The sequence below is a fragment of the Dermochelys coriacea genome, chromosome 2, assembly GCF_009764565.3.
Source record: "Dermochelys coriacea isolate rDerCor1 chromosome 2, rDerCor1.pri.v4, whole genome shotgun sequence".
In the NCBI taxonomy this organism is placed as follows: Eukaryota; Metazoa; Chordata; order Testudines; family Dermochelyidae; genus Dermochelys; species Dermochelys coriacea.
Window position 1 is genome coordinate 225,727,937 of NC_050069.1, and position 18,981 is coordinate 225,746,917.

At 37.6% G+C, this 18,981-nt stretch overlaps 1 protein-coding gene across 2 annotated transcripts in view; it reads left to right on the forward strand.

Moving 5' to 3' along the window:
* Positions 1 to 18,726, forward strand: part of KRIT1 (KRIT1 ankyrin repeat containing) — a 44,235-nt gene extending 25,509 nt beyond the window's left edge. For both annotated transcript variants that reach the window (XM_038392784.2, XM_043509316.1), the window contains exons 13-18: positions 3,626 to 3,777; positions 4,894 to 5,060; positions 9,107 to 9,194; positions 10,301 to 10,507; positions 10,821 to 10,937; positions 16,733 to 18,726. In XM_038392784.2, coding sequence (XP_038248712.1) covers positions 3,626 to 3,777; positions 4,894 to 5,060; positions 9,107 to 9,194; positions 10,301 to 10,507; positions 10,821 to 10,937; positions 16,733 to 16,801 — 800 coding nt within the window. In that variant the 3' untranslated portion in view covers positions 16,802 to 18,726. The remainder of the gene's footprint in view (positions 1 to 3,625; positions 3,778 to 4,893; positions 5,061 to 9,106; positions 9,195 to 10,300; positions 10,508 to 10,820; positions 10,938 to 16,732) is intronic.
* The last annotated feature ends 255 nt before the right edge of the window (positions 18,727 to 18,981 follow it).

The following is an 18,981-nucleotide window of genomic DNA, read 5'->3' on the forward strand; positions in this document are numbered from 1 at the left end:
AACTTTAAACCATTGAGATCAGTGGAGCTGCTGGTGTAGTCTGCCTGGCCATTCTCCACAAAGAGAACTAGCTGTAGATGCCTGAAGAGACAGTACAGGACTTCTGTGGGAGCTGCTGGATGCCTAATGCTTTTGACAATCATGTCACTTGTTAAGATGCCTAAGTATGGACTTTGCAGCCTGGTTTTAGGCACCCGCTCTTTAAAATCTTTGCCTGCAAGTATAGGGCCAAATCCTTCAAACCTTGCTCACTCATATATGCAACTTAATCAACTTCAGTGGAATTATTCATATGAGTAATAATTAAAGGATTGGACTTATGTTATCTATGCATATGTTGCGTTAATTATTTAAGATTGTAAACAGTTTGTAATTTTTAAAGCATTCTAGTTTATCCCTGTAAGCCAGTGGGCCATCTCAGCAGCCAGTGCACCAAAAGAACTTTTAGCAGCCACAGGATTTCAATACCTATTTTTCAGACACTGAATTTTTTATTTCTCTCAAATAAAACAACATAATTTCCAGATGTAAATCGTGGCCTTTTCCCTGGCCCGTGGTCTCTTGTAGAAGCTATTACTCCCTGCAGCTCTCATTTCTCAGGTCCTCTGCCTGGGTGTTAATTCAAGTCTGTCTGCTCCCTTCTGCTGCAGCTTTCCTCTCTGCAGAGTTACACTCCTAGAACATCCGCTTGGGAGCTAAGGAGAGCCCACCTGCTCCCTTCTTGTCTTCAGCCTGCTACCTGAAATCATGCTGCGCTTTGCATTCCAGCAGGCCTGGCACTTAGTTTCAATCTTCTACCATATGATCCCTGGACTTGATTCCCTTCACCTGGGAAGGTGAGCTGAGCCTGGCACAGAGTGCAGCTGAGTTCCATCCCCCTTAAAGGGCTTCCTCACCCTGTGACAGTCCTTAGTGCATATTTTATTTCCTGATTCTAGCATTATGTATTATGAGGTACTTTTTATGACTAGTCTGCTTAAATGTGTAACTAAGGTAAATTTGATTACCTCAATTTATTTCATATGTTTAATAAATTCATGTAATCAATGTTGCACTAACTTTTTTTTTTTAATTTCATACAAGTTCTCAGCTATATTTAGCACAGGAAGCATCCTTATTCCTATTGCTAGCTTTTTCATACAATTTAAGACTCCTCTTGGATTAAAGTCATATGTACGGTATATAGCTTTGTAAATCTTTTTTCTTCAGCAACATTCATACCACCTCTTTCCAACCAGATTTCAAAAAAATAGGTAGAAACATGCATAAGCTGTAGTCAGTCATGATTATGCCTACTTGTCAGAAAAGGTTATAAACAGCATTACTGTGACAAGGTTGCTATGGGGCTCATTTGTAACACCAATTAAAGGTGAGAAACTATCATTATGATTTCAACAGCTTCAAATTGGGTTAGATGCCCTGCTGGTGGTAATGTAAGGAAAAAAGCTGTGTATTAAGAATTCAACACTCCAGTGCTGCTTTCTTTTTTATATCTGGAATTTAAAATACATTGAGCATGTGTTATAGCTGAAATTGTTTTAAATAATGCTTTTCTTCAGTTTTTCTGTCTGACCATTTTCTCCTAGCTTCACCACTGTTACTTAACTTCCTGTTATGCACAACCAGTAGAGAACCATATGGGCCCACCAGCAGACATACAAATGCAGAGTTGCAGTCTTTGAGATAAAAGGAGCCTGGCTGAATGATGATGTCTTGATGCTTGTATCCCTTTTAGACCAAATAACTGATTTTTTGGTTCTCTGGCATTTCTGAAAAAATGTGGGGAAAATATCAGCTTGGGTGAAACAAAATTTGAAAATTCAAAAAATTTCAGCACACTGAAAAAGTCACTTTTGGGTTGAGCAAAATGTTTAGTTCACAAACAGAAAACATTGTGCTTCTGGGCATAATAAAAGTGCTAGATTCATAAAATAGGGGAGAAAAAGGAGGTGGTAGTGCCTCTGAGCTTTAGCCCAATGATTAGTGCACTCACCTGGAATGTGAGACACCTGAGTTCAGATCTCTCCCCCCCCCCACCTCTGCCTAAAGTGCAGAAGGGAATTGAACTTGGGTCTCCTACATTATAAGAGAGTCTCCTAGCTACTGGGATATAGGATATTCTAATGTGGTCTCTCTGTCTTTCCTTTTGAAGCTGTTCCACTGTGCATAAATAATTAGTCATTGGAGAAGGAACATGAACTTGGATTTCCCAGATGAGTGCTCTGATCACCAACTTTTAGAGTCATTTCGCTCACTCTCTCTCTGGTCCAATGACTGTTTGTTTATACCAAGTGGAACAGCTAGTTTCCAAAAATTTAAAAAAAAAAAAAAAAATCACCCAGTCCTTACCATCTGAGTGTGTGTTCCATCTTATTTTGCCCAAAATACTGAGATGTTTTATTTTCTGTACAGGGAAATATTACTGATTTGTTAATTTTATTACCAACAAGTAATTCTATGGAACATTCATAATTTTCCAAATTAGACTGAGTTTGAATTTTCAAAAAAAAAATAAAGACTCCATGCAATGAATTCTATAGTACAGATTTAAACCAAGATACTCTGTGAAAATACTTTGAGAAATCAGCTTCAGTTTCTGCTTGCCTATTTAAGCAACTAATTGTCATCTTATGTTAGATAATGAAAATCTAACAAGAAAACTATGACGGATTATGATGTTTTTAATTGTAGAGGGTTTTGAATGTGGGAAGGACAAATCAGTGGGAGAAGATTTTAAGTGGGCAGTAGCTGTGCAGAAGCCAGAGAAGTCTGGGAGAGTTGAGTAGTGGGGAGCTAGAAGGTAGGCAAGCAGTAGGGAGATCATGAGGGAAAGGAGGATAGGCAAATGGGTTGCCTGAATGTAGCTGCTGCTGTGTGCTGGTTGGCACAAGGATCTAGATCTGTAGGTCAGCCTCCATAAGAGTAGGGAAGCAGGAAAAACTGCATGGTTATAACATGTTGGGATCATGATGCTTTACAGACCATAGAAAAGGCACAGCCTCTATCCTGAAACTATTACAGTTTATAAAATGGCAAATATGTTTCTAAAACAAACCAAAGGTATATTTTCCTGTCAAGATTTGAGTTCTGGGCTCTTATTTCTCCTAAAATAACTGTTAAAATCACTAGCTGTTACAATCATTAAAGCTTAGTAGTTAATGTAGTTCATTACCCAAATTAGGCATTTGTGATTCCACAGGCACTTTCAGAAGGAACCAATTCAGAAGCAATTAGACGAAATTATTTAAAATGTTTTGTTTGATGTGGTGTTTTGGCCTAATCCTGCAGTCCTTACTGCAGCCTTTTACTTGTAGTTTTAAGGTTCACCCATGTGTTTCATTACAAACTTAAATTTTTAATGTTACTTACTTTTTAAAAATAATTTCAGTTCACTTTTGAGAAGCTGAACATAATTCAAGCATGCATTTTATATTATTGATGTGGCCTCTGCTGTGATAAATTTGTCACCATGTTTGCGACCTTTTATATATGGTAAAAAGAAAACATTTTTTTGTTTGAGATAAGCGAATTCTCAGTTCTAACATTTTCATATAGTGTTAATTTGAGCATCTGTGTGCTTGATTCCCCTGTTTGTTATTTTAAATGAAAAGTTATTATTTTCCAGGCCTCCAGCTGAAGCCATATCACAAACCTTTGCAGCATGTTCGTGACTGGCCTGAAATACTCACTGAACTGACAAACTTGGATCCTCAAAGGGAAACTCCACAGCTTTTCCTGAGGAGGGACGTGAGACTTCCTTTGGAGGTTGAAAAAAAGGTCTGCATTAGAAGTGCTAATATCAAATACAGGTGCAGAAACAGAAACCTTTATCAGCTGGCAGTATGTTAATTAGAATGTCAATCTGTTAGTCTGTTTTAGAATTTAAATAAATTTTGGGACCCTCTTCCCATCTGACAAATAAGAAAGGAAAGGATGTTGCAAACTACGGATTCAGAATCCATGACCTGTTAGAAAACATTAGTAGGTATAAGAGTAATTGTCAATTAAAGTGATTTGTTCTTCTGCCTGTGTGCATGTAGGGCCTAATCTAACTCGCACTGAAGATTAAGGAAAGAGTCCTGTTGTTTTTATAGGAGTTAGATCAAGCCTGTAATTCCTGTTAATAATTGTGGGACAGGACAATGGTCAAATAGGCTGCTGACTTTTTACAGTTCTAAGGTTTATTCCCCTTTTATTTACTGAAATTGCAGAAAATCACTTACATTCCAAACAAATGTGTTGTCAATAATAATAATAAAATAGTACTAAGCGAGCTTCTATAAACAGCAGTTTCTCATAAATGCTATTCCTCCAATAAAATAAAGACTTGTCCCAGTATACTCCTAAGCAATTAAACTTAATCACAAAACAGCCAATATTGTTTATGGATTGGAACCTTAGTTAAGCCAATCAGATTTTCCTCCAGTCCTGCCCACTTTCTAGTGACCAGATTCTGGCACCCTTACTCATTCTGAGTAATCTTCTTCTTACAAATAGTTCATTGATCTCTGTGGGATTACTCTCAGAGAAAGGTGGTGCTAATTGGCAAGAGTAAGGGTGGTAGAAACTGGTCGTATAGAGTGAGAAAATGGATTTTTTTTTGACAACAGTGTAAAATGTTTTTTGGCTTGTATGGGTTTGATGTGATTTTGATTTGGTATAGTGTGGTATTCAGTTGTAAATTGTGTGTGTTAGATCAGTATGAATGTGTAATTCAGAAATGGAAATACTTGCATATCAATATTTTTGAATCATAACATTTATTCTTCTTCTAGACCAAATAAAATACACATTTCAGTTAAACAAGATCATATCTTTGTCTCCTATAGAATCAGTGAAAAGTTATACTTAGTTTATAAAACAAACATATTTAAAATTTATGTTTTTAAACAGATTGAGGATCCACTGGCTATTCTTATCCTGTTTGACGAAGCCAGATATAATTTGCTGAAAGGCTTCTATACTTCACCTGATGCCAAACTGATCACACTGGCAAGTCTGCTTCTACAAATAGTCTATGGAAATTATGAGAGTAAGAAACACAAACAAGGTTTCCTAAAGTGAGTATTTAAACTGTAAATGTTTTGTTTTTAATATGACATGTTTAATATAAACTGTTCCAACTATTTCCAAGTAAACTGCAGGTGTGTTGTATTAACTAGAAATTAACCACACTCATTGAACTCCAGTATGGGGAGTACAGCTTCAGAACTGTGCACATTAGTCCAGCCACTTAATTCACATATCACTAGTGTGAGCTGTGCATCAAATTCCCTGTGTCTGGGATTGAAAGTGTACCCTGTGTGACTAGTTTGCAAAACTTAAGGGCTAGAGGACTTTGTTTTTCAGTGGGTATGTTATCATTTAAAAGAACAAAAATTTTAGTCAATTGTATTAATTGCTGCCAAACAGTATCACATTCTTGTAACATTGAGCTGTGGTTTTAGTGGTGATGAGATAGCTATTGTATAACCCATTATACAAGAAACTGATTTCCCATTCATATTGACTATGGCAACTTCCGATGTACACCAAGGGGGTGAGGGCCTGATCCTGCAAATCCTTATTCATGCGAATAGTGCTACTGAAATGAATAGGACTATTTGCATGTGTAAGGGTTCCACACAGGAATAAGAGTTTACAGGATTAGGACCTAAGAATAGTACCTTTTTGAACAAAATTGTTTAGAATATGCAAAAAAAAAAGAAACCCATTGCTGTATGCTATACACCTCTACCCCGATATAACGCAACCCAATATAACACGAATTCGGATATAACGTGGTAAAGCAACACTCTGGGGGGGTGGGGCTGCACACTCCAGCGGATCAGCGCATCAGCACGTCTGGCTTTGACACGCTGCTCTGAGCTGCGTGTTAAGGGTGCCGGGCTAGGGGGTTGGATAAGGGGCAGAGGATCTTGGGGGGCGGTCAGGGAGCAGGGGGGATAGGATGGTTCGGAGGTTCTGGGGCGGGGCAATCAGGGAATGGGGGAGTTGGATAGGGCGTGGGAGTCCCGGAGGGCATGTCAAGGGACAGGGAGTGCGGGGGGTTGGATGGGTCCGGGATTCTGAGGGGTCAGTCGGGGTCGGGAAGTGACCTATTAATAACGGAAATGCTTGAGGCCAAAGCAAGTTTGATATAATGCGGTTTCACCTGTAACGAAGTAAGATTTTTTATTTTTTGGCTCCCAAGGACCACTTTATATCAGGGTAGAGGTGTATATACAGATTATGCAAAGAAGTTTGAATACAGACTTTAGATATTTTAAAAATTGGAAGGCAGATCCTACTGATTAAGATAGCAAGGAACATAAACTGTGGCAAGTCAAGTGTCAAGTATAATGAGGCAGACCAAAAAAGAATTTGAAGAGCAACTATCAAAAGACACCAAAAACCAGCAATTTTTAAAAAAGTACATCGGAAGTAGGTAGCCTGCCAAACAGTCAAGGGGGCCACTGGATGATCAAAGTGCTACAGGAGGACTCAAGGAATTTATACGGCTGTTAGGGAGAAGTTAGATGAATTCTTTGCATTGGTCTTCATTGTAGAGAATGTGAGGGAAATTCCCACATGTTAGACATTCTTTTTAGGTGACAGATATGAGGATCTGTCCCAGATTGAGGTGTCAGTAGAGGAGGTTTTACGAGAAATTGATCAATTAAACAGTCGTAAGTCACCAGGACCAGATGGTATTCACCCAAGAGTTCTAAAGGAGTTCAAATATGAAATTTTAGAATTACTAACTGGTATGTAACCTGTTGCTTAAATAAGCCTCTGTACCAGCTGACTGGTGAATAACTAATGTAACCGATTTTTTTTAAAAAAGGCTCCAGAGGCAATCCTGGCAATTACAGGCTAGTAAGCCTAACTTAAGTACCAGATAAATTGGTTGAAATAATAGTATAGAATAGAATTATCAGACACTTAGATGAACATAATATGCTGGGTAAGAGTCTATCCAGCTCTTGTAAAGGGAAATCATGCCTTGCCAATCTATTAGAATTCTTTGAGAGGGTCAGCAAATGTGGACAAATGGATATAGTGTACTTGGACTTTCAGAAAGCCTTTGACAAGGACCCTCACCAATGACTTTTAAGCAAAGTAGGCTGTTATCAGATAAAAGGGAAGGTCAGCTCATGGATCAGTAATTGGTTAAAATATAAGATCCAAAGAGTAAGAATAAAAGGTCAGTTTTCATAGTGGAGAGAGGTAAATAGCAGGGTCCCCCAATGATATGTACTGGGACTAGTGCTGTTCAACATTTTCATAAATGATCTGGAAAAATGGGTAAAACAGTGAGGTGGGAAAGTTTCCAAATGATGTAAATTTACTAGATGATCTCCTGAGGTCCCTTCCAACCCTGATATTCTGTGATTCTAAGGCTTTGTCTACTCAAGATAGTTATTAAAACTGACTATGAGGCTAACTATGTGCAGCGGCAGTCAAAAAAGCTAACAATCTTAGATAATAAAACAGAAGATATAATGCCATTATATAAACCTGTGGTATGCCTACATCTTGAATATTGCATGCAGTTCTGGTTACATCGGAAAAAGATATATTAGAATTGAAAAATGTACAGAGAGGGGCAATAAAAATGATCATGGTGTGGAACAGCTTCCATATGCGAAGAGACTAAAAAGACTGGGGACTGTTCATCTTAGAAAAGAGCTGACGAAGGGGGGATATAATAGAGGTCTATGAAATCATGAATGGTGTGGAGAAAGTGAATAAGGAAGTGTTATTTTCCCCTTTACATAACACAAGAAGCAGTGGTCACCCAGTGAAATTAATAGGCAGCAGGTTTAAAATAAATTAAGGAAGTATTTCTTTACACAACACATAATCAACCTCTGGAATTTGTTGCCAGGGGATGTTATGAAGTCCAAAAGTATAACTGGGTTCAAAAAATGAATTAGATGAGTTCATGAAGGATATGTCCATCAATGGCAATTAGCCAAGATGGTCAGGAATGCTACTTCATGCTCTTGGTGTCCCATGCTCTGACTGCCAGAAGTTGGATGCCAGGGGACTGATCGCTCAATAATTGCCCTGTTGTGTTGATTTCCTCTGAAGCCTCTGGCCCTTGCCACTGTTGGAAGACAGGATACTCTGCTAGATGGACCACTGGTCTGACCCAGAATGGCCATTTGTATGTTCTTAGGTGTAAGGGAAATGGAACATTTTTTCTGAAACTTGAGAAAACTCATTTTCACTTTACTTTGTGTCCGCTTTTTATTCTTGCAAGATAGACATCATGATTTGTTTATATGTTAGTTTTGCTATACTTGATTTAGAACAAGTGCATGTATTTAGCAAAAGATCTCTCCTTTCAAATCTGTAACTTTAATGATGTTCCCTTCCTCAATATTTGTGATTTGATAAGTTTTTGAAATTTGGGTATCCTTCACTGTCCAAGTTTTCATTTAATTGTTTTCAGATCATAATATTTGCAGGTAGCGAAAACACTTTTCAGGATGGAAGAACATTACATCTAAACTGATGATATTGCCTGTACTGATTGTGCATAAAGAGAAATTAAGAGCTTTCTTTTGTAAACCAAGTGACTAATGTGCACTGATGGATTTTTGCACCTATTCCCTTGGTTTCAAGTCATTTGTAACAATTAGAAGTTAATGGGACAAATTCTCAGCTGTGCTGAGTTTACACTTGATGCTGCTGAGAAAAATGGGGAGGGAAAAAGCTGACATAGCCCCCATCATAATTTAGAATTTACTAATGGGAACCACTATACTGGGCTAGGATCAGGCAGAGCATCATGTGTTCCATCCCATTCCTAGAATCCCTCACCCCTGCACCACCCACAGTGCAGGATAGGTAGAAACAGGTAGCAATAGTATCAACTACACTGGCTCTATGCAAGCTAAGGTTTCCTCTTGGTCAGTGGGAAACCTTGGCTGCCCCTTTAGGAAAGCTTTTCAGCTGCTGAGATGACAATAGAGCAGCTTGAATTGAGGCTGACAGCCTATCCCAATATTTGATACTTAAAGATATTAGTATTGTCATGCTGGAAGACACTGCCTTGTATCCTATACTTTGCTCAGTGATGGAAAACTAGGTAATATTTTTGCTTTTTGCTTTTTAGTGAAGAAAATCTTAAATCTATAGTACCCGCCCCTAAACTAAAAAGTAAGGCTCCTCACTGGACCAATAGGATACTTCATGAATACAAGGTAAGAACATTAACACTATCCCCAGGTCCTGGAAATCCTGTTATAAAATCTTTAATTATTTTTCTTTAGTTTTCTGTTACTGTTCTGCATTATAACAATAGTAATATACAAAGGCTAAAAATGGATAGTGAATCATTCTTTCTACTGATTCAGTAGTCCATTTTTTTTATATTCAGGTAAAATATACTGTACCTGGAATAAATATCTTAGTACTGTGCTATTTGAACATTTTTTCTGATTATAAAATTAAAAGTTGGTTTGTCAGTAAATTGTCACTGAATTTTTTTTTTTTTAAACTTTGATGCCAGTCAGCTTACTGTGCTTAAAGGGGCACAGTCAATTCAGTTTAAGGCATAAAGTATAAATCAGAAGAGTGTAAATTTATGAAACCTAATAGAAATGTTTTCAACACTTTTTTAAAAAAAAAATTCTCAATTTCTGACAAATTGAGAGTTTGTCATGGGCTCATCTGAACGAGGGCACATCTCATGAAGTGAGCTCCCTTTAATTTTACCAAAGGCAATTGATAGCTAACTCAAGATGGCCATCTGGGCTTTAAATTACACAGAGTAAAACAAACCAGTCTTTTGCTCACTCAATCAAAAGGTGTAGTCAGAGTTAGATTCCTGATCAGGCTGAGCTTTTGAATTAAGACAAGGGAGATCATTCCTCCTCTTTTTCCAGGTTCACCCAGTCTGCCTTAGAGGAAACAGCCAGTCCTTTTTACTTTCCCTGATGGGCCCTGATTGGATTCTACCTGCTCCTAGCCCTTCTCGTTGCTGGAGGATCAATTCTCATTGGTTCCACCAGGAGCTGATCCTGGGTGACCTTTCTACACACTCTTAGGTCTGAATTCACTGCTCTTTTCCCCAGAAGGACACCTTCTTCAGATGGGGTGCATGAAGGCTGCAGGGCCTCCAACAGGGAGCATCAAATGCTTGATACATCCCATCACACTGCTATTAAGCTGTTGTTCCAGGTGTGGCATCATTTCAGGATGATTGTCAGAAAAAGCCCTTCAAGAAAACCAGCTCCCACTTTACCCTATTTGAAGAATGTGTATTGTTAATAGGTTTTTTTGTGACTTTTTGCTCTTTTAATTCTAGAGTCTCAGCACTAGTGAAGGTGTAAGTAAAGAGATGCATCACCTGCAACGAATGTTCTTGCAGAATTGCTGGGAAATTCCTACCTATGGAGCTGCTTTTTTCACAGGACAGGTATTCACCAAGGCAAGTTCAAGCAGTCATAAAGTCATCAGAGTGTACGCAGGAGTAAATGTAAAAGGACTACATCTCCTCAATATGGAAACCAAGGTGAGGGTTAGCAGTTTATACTGGCAGTTTACATAGAAGTTAAGAGAATGGGGAGTTAAGTGCTGGTGATTTATTTCACATCTGAGCATTGAATTAAAATCTTGTATGCATTTACAATCAATATAAAGTTTAAAAACTTCAAAAATATGGAATTTCAGCTTTAAATTCTTAGAAATGGAAATCCTAATACTATGGCAATTGATCATTTAAAACTCAGTATTGTATATGTATACCAGAACCTTATATAGACAAAGTGGAGAAGGCTCACGTTAGTTCAGAAAATATTCTCAACATTTTCTACTTTTCACTGCAGGGTTTGCTCATCAGTCTAAAGTATGGTTGCTTTATGTGGCAGTTAGGAGATGCAGATACCTGTTTTCAAATCCATAGTCTGGAAAACAAAATGAGCTTCATAGTGCATACCAAACAGGTAAGCATTGAATAAATGTAGTTCAATACACCTGAGACTTCAGCTGAGAATGCCAAATTAAGGCTAGACTGATAAGAACAGAGGAGTCACACCCTAAAACTGGTGATTATTCTAACGTTAGGAGTTCACCAAGCCAGTAACAAAAGTGAGCTCCTGTATCTCTACTCGGATTAACAAGAAGCCAAAACACGGTCCCCTTAGGTAGTCTAGCCCCTATCACTACCCAGACATCTGGTCTTCGAGGTCACTGAAAACCAGATTCATCATACATAAGGTTCGTCTAATTCCAAAGGATCAGCCACTCCCCCAGGTTAATATATATATATACATACATACACGCACACACTTTAGATCTGACTAAATACCACGCTTGTAGCCAATCCTTTATTAAAAAATAAAGGTTTATTAATACAAAGGGAAAAAAGTTATTAAATGCTTAAAGGAATCGTATACAAGTGCTTTCTAAATCTATAGATCAAGTTCATAGCAGTGATGGTAAATCTGCTAGCTTGTAATATGTCTTTCTAGTTCACCCATTAGATTGGGGGTCATCAGTCCTTTATGCAAAGCTCTCCTTTGTTAGAAATCCTGTCCAGAGATGTAAAGCAGGAATGAAGACAAAGAAGCAATGTCAGTCTCCTTGTATACTTTCAGCCCAAGTGCATGGAAAGTTACTGGCAAAATATGGAGTCTTAGATCACATATCCTTATATGCCTTGCTGAATCCTGGGGCAGCCAGTGCCTCAGTGCTCTCTGAAACATCTCCAGGAGGGACTCGCTGGGCAAGTTCATTGTCCTTAATGGGCCATTAAGCAGGCTGGCTAGTCTAGATGCAAATCTGCCATGGGGTGTCACCCAAGGGGGAAAAAAAAAAAAGTTTGAGATACAAACAGCAAATATTCATAATTTCATCTACAAAAATGCATGGATTTAAACAGGCTAATAATATTTCTCTAACTTTTCTATTGATACCATACATAACATACTTTGTACAAGATTTATTGCGATTTTGCAACAGTGGTGACTATCAGTATAGCTAGTTATCTTCCTTTTTACACAGCATCACACATGGAATGAGAGAGAAGGTCCTCTCATGGATCAATGACTGGTTAAAAGATAGGAAATAAAGGTTAGGAATAAATAGTCAGTTTTCATAATGGAGAGAGATAAATAGCAGGGTTACCAAGGAGTTGTACTGGGACCAGTGCTACTCAACATATTCATAAATGATCTGGAAAAAAGAGCAAACAGTGAGGCGGCAAAGTTTGCATACAATACTAAGGGATTGTCTACACCAGTGGTTCTCAAACTTTTGTATTGGTGACCCCTTTCACATAGCAAGCCTCTGAGTACTACCCCCCTTATAAATTAAACACTTAAATCCTGGAGGCGAAGCAGGGTTTTGGGGAGAAGGCTGACAGCTCCCAACCACCACCTAATAAACTCACAGCCTCCTGAGGGGTCATGACCACAGTTTGAGAAACCCCAGTTTACACTTGGAGCACTGTAGAGCTGAGTGAAGATGCTATCTATGCCAATAGGAGAGCTTCTCCCATTGACATAGATACTCCACTGGTACCTATTTCAACTGGAGAAGCATTTCTGTTGACGTAGTGCTGTCTACATCAGGCGTTAGGTCAGTATAACTGTGTCAGGTGTGGATTTGTAGACAAGACCTAGCTTAGTTAAATCAAAAAAGACTGCAAAGTGTTACAAAGGGATCTCACAAAATTTGGTGACTGGGCAATAACATGCCAGATGAAATTCAGGGATGATAAATGCTAAGTAATGCACACTGAAAAACATAATCCCAAGTATACCTACAAAATGATGGGGTCTAGATCAGCTGTTACCACTCAAGACAGACATCTTGGAGGCATTGTGGATAGATGTATGAAAACATCTCCTCAACATGCAGACGTAGTAAAAAAAAAAAAAAAAAAAAAAAAATAGAATGTCAGGAACCATTAGGAAAGGGATAGATAAGACGACAAATATCATAATGCCATTATATAAATCCATGGTATGCCCACATCTTGAATACTGCATGCAGTTCTGGTCACCCCATCTCAAAAGGATGTATTAGAATTGGAAAAAGTACAGAGAAGGGCAACAAAAAATATTAGACATATGGAACAGCTTCCATATAAGGAGAAATTAAAAGACTGGGACCGTTCATCTTGGAAAAGAGATGACTAAAGGGGGAGATGTGATAGAGGTCTACAAAATCATGAGTGGTGTGGAGAAATGAAGTGTTATTTATCCCTTCACATAACACAAGAACCAGGGATCAACTCAATGAAAACAAACATAAGGAAGTACTTCTTCACACAAAACATAGTCAACCTGTGAAAGTCATTGGCAGGGGATGTTGCGGAGGCAAACAGTTAAACAGTTAACTCATTACTGAGTTAAAAAAAAAAATTAGATGAGTCCCTGGAGGGTAGGTGCAGCCTCATCCTTTGGGTGTCCCTGAACCTCTGACTGCCAAAAGCTGGGAGTGGATGACAGGGGATGGATCATTCTATAGATTGCCCTGTTCCATTCATTCCCAATGAAGCATCTGGTACTGTTGTCTACTTTAAGTCAGGGCTAGGTGGACCATTGGTTTGAGCCAGTATGGTCATTTTTATCTTCTCTTGTAAAGCTTGTAATATCAGAAGCAATCCTTCCTCAATCCAGTTAAAATAAGTGTAAATTGAACTCAAAGGAGGAAAAAAATGTGTTTGGTTGAATGTTTTATTGCCGACTTCAATCTAAGATTTTTTTTTTTTATTTTGAAAAATGTACTTAATAGATTAGGAAGCCTAAGCAGACAAGATGTCTGTAAAATCCTGTTTGTCAGCTAGATCCTTATATGTGTAGCTTTCTTATTGGCACACAATTGGTCATTTGTTCTTTTTTATCCAAGATTACATTTCTTTCTTAGGCTAATTCCTAGAGCCCTTTGTGGATACAAATTCATATCCATGGATGTAGACATCCACGGATAGAAATTGGTATCCACTGAACTGCAGGGCTCTCCTGGGAACCATAGTGGTGAAAAGAGCAGAACGTGGGGCTGCCGCTCCCAGGAGCCAGTGCCCGTGTTGGCAGCTCCTCCCAGGCAGCTGTACTGCCGCCAACCCCACCCCCGTCCCTTACACACATCTGTCTGCAGTCTGTACAGCCATGCCAGAGGGCAGGGCTGGGGATGGCACAGCTGCAAGGTAGGAGCTGCCAGAGGAATATGCTGTCTCATATGGGTGAGGTCCCAGATGATTATAGTACTTATCTTTAAAAAGGGGACCAAAGAGGACCCAGGGAATTATAGACTAATCAGCCTAAACTTCAGTAACTGGAAAGATACTAGAACAAATGATTAATCAATGTGTAAGCACCTAGAGCATAATAGGGTTATAAGGAATAGCCACCATGGATTTGTCAAGAACAGATCGTGCCCGAGCTACCTAATTTCCTTCTTTGACAGGGTTATGGGCATAGTAGATAGGAACGTTAGCAGTATACATGATATATATTGATTTTTAATAAGGCTTTTGACACAGTCCCACGTAACATTCTCATAAGCAAACTAGTGAAGTGCTGTTTAGATGAAATTACTATAAAGTGAGTGCACAACTGGTTGAATGACCATACTCAAAGAGTAGTTATCAAAGATTCACTGTCAGACTGGGAAGGTGTGTCTAGTACGGTCCTGCAGAGGTCTGTCTTAGGTCTGATATTATTCAGTATTTTCTTAATGACTTGGATAGTGGAGTGGAGAATATGCATATAAAATTTGCAGATGACACCAGGGTGGGAAGGGTGGGTTTTTCAAGAACTTTGGAGGACAGGATTAGAATTTTAACCAGCTTTGACAAGTTAGAGAATTGGTCTGAATTCAACAAGATGAAATTTGGTGAAAAGTGCAAAGTACTTCACTTAAGAAGGAAAAATTGAATGTACAGCTACAAAACGTGGTATAGCTGACTAAATGGTAGTACCGCTGAAAAGGATCTGGTGGCTATCGTGGATCACAAACTGAATGAGAGTCAACAGTGTGGTGCAGCTGCAAAAAAGGCTAATATTCTGGGGTGCATTAACAGGAGTATCATATGTAAGGCAGTTGTCCTGCTCTACTTGGCATGTGAGGCCTCAGCTGGAGTACTGTGTCCAGGTCTGGGCACCACAGTTTAGGAAAGATGTGGACAAGTTGGAGAGAATCCAATGGAGAGCCACAAAAATGATAAAGTTTAGAAAACCTGACCTATGAACAAAGGTTAAAAAAACTGGGCATGTTTAGTCTTGAGAAAAGAAGATTGGAGGGAGGAACCTAATACCAGCCCTCAACACGTTTGAAGAATGTTAATAAAGAGGACTGTTATAAATTGTTCCTCATGTCTACTGAAAGTAAGACAAGAATTCATTGGCTTAATCTGCAGCAAGGGAGATTTAGGTTAAATATTAGGAAAAATTTTCTAACTATAAAGGCAATAAACCACTGGAATAGGCTTTTAAGGGAAGTTTGGAATCCCCATTCTTGGAGGTATTTAAGCACAGGTTGGATAAACACCTGCCAGGGAGTGTCTAGGTTTATTAGGTCCTACCTCAGCACAGAAGGCTGGACTTGATGACTTCTCGAGGTCTCTCCAGCCCTACATTTCTATGATTCTACAAGTATTCATCCATCATGTGTCAGGCCCCCAAAATCATGTTTGAATTAAAAATCATGAGATTGTTTTATAATGAGAAATTTGGGTGATTTACTTTGATATTTGAGCCTTTAGGGTTCATGTTATCTAAAGTTTCTCTGCAACTATGAGGTTAGAAAAATTTTAAAAAATGAAAGTTTTAAACATAGTATCTCACCTAAATCACATGAATCCAAGAGTTGTGGTTTTAATAAAAATATTAAGTACCATGAGACCCACAAAAATCATGAGAACTGGTAATTGCATTAGTAAAAGTAGCAGAGTTTGGGGATAGGTGAAATAAAGAGCTTTGAAAGCAATGTTAGAAAGTTACTTTGTAGCAATTGATGGAATAAATTAACTCTGTGCTATAGTGCTGTTATGCTTTGACTGGAGTCAGGTTGGGAATACTTGCTTGAACCCATACAGCTATGTTATAGAATTTTGTGAGGAAATTACAAATTTTGGTGTCTTACACGCTTCAGCCATTTGCATATGGGGAGGAGAAAAAGGTTGATGCAGAACTTGAAAATAGGCGCCTCTTGAGATACAAAAGACGTTGAGAGCTAGGAATAAGTTTTTTCTCCCTCATTGCCTAAAATTGTATATCTATTCTATAAAATATTTTGTTGTTGCAGTCACACCAATTTACTGTGGTATTCAACCTGGTGCCACTAATCGTGAGAAAACTTATACGGATAACATTAGGAGTCACTATAAGTCACTCCTGATCCAGAAAAAACAACTCTTTGCAAAACATAATGGCAATACAAATGTTTGTGTTAATTTTATATTGTAATTTAAATTGCTGTTTTTAAAACATTTCTGTGGACTTTGTTTGCAACTCAAACACTGCCCCCATTGAGAACCTGAAAGGAAAAAAGACTGAAAGTGAAAAGAGCTAAAGTAAAGGTGATTTTCTTTTCACTGAGAGAAATAAGACAAACTAACAGCATAAATAGTGGCAGGAGAACTCGATTCCGAAAATTCAATTTTAATCATCTAAAGTGTTAGCAACAGCGGTGAATAAATTTGTTTACCATATAATTAAGTAGGCTGTGTGGGTTTTATATGATAACTGGAAACCCCAACTATAACTTTTTCATTTTTTCCACCTATATCTAGGCAGGTCTTGTCGTAAAACTACTGATGAAATTAAACAGCCAGTTAATGTCTTCTGAACGAAATGAATGACAGCGATGGACAGTGATTATGCAACAGTATTTTGTGATTAAACAGAAGTAACTCTGTTTTAATTAAAATAGAAGACTTCATGTGCATGAAAGTTTCTCAGAATGAAATGTGTTGTGAAATTTGTATAGACTTTTTGTACAGAAGCTGCATGGGTTATTTTTTTAAAAAAGTATATAACATCTATTTTTATAAAGAGATTTTCTTCAATATAAGCTATTCTAATTTTTGAGCTAAACCACAAGAAGAAAGGTAGAGATAATATAAAATAAAGTATGCTCTTGTTCCTAAGAAATTATGGAGGATTCAAAGTGCCTTAAACCAATCCCTAATATACCTGTTATTAATCTACTTGTGATGCTGTAGAATGCAATGAAACCTGTACAAGTAACAACCTTTAATAGGCAACTTGCTCTCTTAAGAATGCCAAAGGTATTCCCAGATATATTGAGTAAAATTCTTCTCCACCTCAATTAGAAGACTGTAGGGTCCCGTGAGTGATCCTGTCAGTTTCTCTGTGTTTTTAATTTGATGTTAAATACATTTTATAGTTAAGACTTGATTTCATTTCAAGTTTAATTTTTTTTTTCTTATGTGCCAGTATTATTTTAGAATATTGCCTCAGGACAGCTATCAGGAAATACATTTTTAAATCTTTTCAGGAGCAGGTTAAATGTTTAGCATATTTAATGTTTTGAAACTAGTGGATTATTACTTTGCAATGCAATACCTGCTTACATAATAATTACTTACATAATTACTGCTTAAGTAAAAATTACTGGCTTCAAACAAATTTACATTAAGTTTAGTTACTCGATTGCAACAAGTTTGATTGAGTAATACTTTGTGCAGTAGGGACTTAAGTTGTTTCCATTAATTGAGTTTTCGTGCTCATGTCTTACATGACTTTGTTGGGACTCCATAGGATTGGAGATTTGCAGGATTGGGGATTTATAGTGTAGAGATAGAAACTGGGCATCCATAGAGCTGTTTACTCCATAGAGGATTCGATTCTGCTCTAATTAGTGTCAATGGGAGCAGGTGGAGGCCCTAATATGATCTTGTTAATAAAATGATGGAATAATTGTTTTCTTTTCATAATATTTAAGAAGACTGGAAACTAATTTTAAAGAGACTTAGGGACAGTTTCTGGTTGCCTTTGAGGTTGTCAGAATCTGCCCTACACAAGCAAATGTACATTTGCTTAACATGACAGCAATTAAAGTAAAACTGCAATATATTTTAATCTTCCTATTGTATATTAATTAGGTTTATTTTTATGAACAGTACGGTATGAACATTTTAAATCATCAAATGGAGTTTGAAATATCTTTGTACCACAAACTACTACCCTGTTATACTAACCTCTGAACTTTCAAGGGGGTGCTATAGGGTTTTAACTTCATCTCTCACTGACTTCAATGGGAATTGTGTGGCTAAAACCACACGCAATATTTTGTGGTAAAGTTAAATATTTGCACTTGCCTCTAAAATGAAAGTTAAACAATTCAATGCCAGGCACAAGAGCACTTTGCAGTACTTTCATCTTTGCATTCAAGCTTCTCTGAAATCCCAAATCAGTATATTTTAATGAATTATAAAGTACTCAGAGGGCAATTTTTAAAAATGCATGCAGAAAAAAGGTCAGTTCTATAGAATTTTCTTTAAAGCCATACCTAAGCTACGTGAGCTTCATTGGCATGCAGTTACTTGTAAATCTTCCTAGATTGATTGATTGTATTGCCTTTGATCAGAAGTGAATAGTACAGCAGTGTTAAATTAATGCACAGCTATCACTTGGCTTTAATATCAGAACATCCTTTTTTATAACAAGCACTTGTTAGAAAACTAGAAGTGTATAATGTTACAAACTGTATATACAAATAAGTGTCTAGTTGCATATTTAACAATAAAAATAATAAACCTTACTGCTATATATTACTATCTAATAAATTTCGTTTGCAAAAATGGCCAAGTTTACTACCTTTTAAATATCCCAGCCAATATGAAAGATACATTTTTCTTTCTAAATAAATATTGAGTAACTTAACACAACACATGCTATTTCCAGAGAACTAGATTCTGCCACTATTTGTCGTATTTCATAAATTGTTTGGGAGCCTTCCTCTGGTCATCTGTAATACAGTGTAACTATGCAAACAGATTAGCATGCTGTTATTATA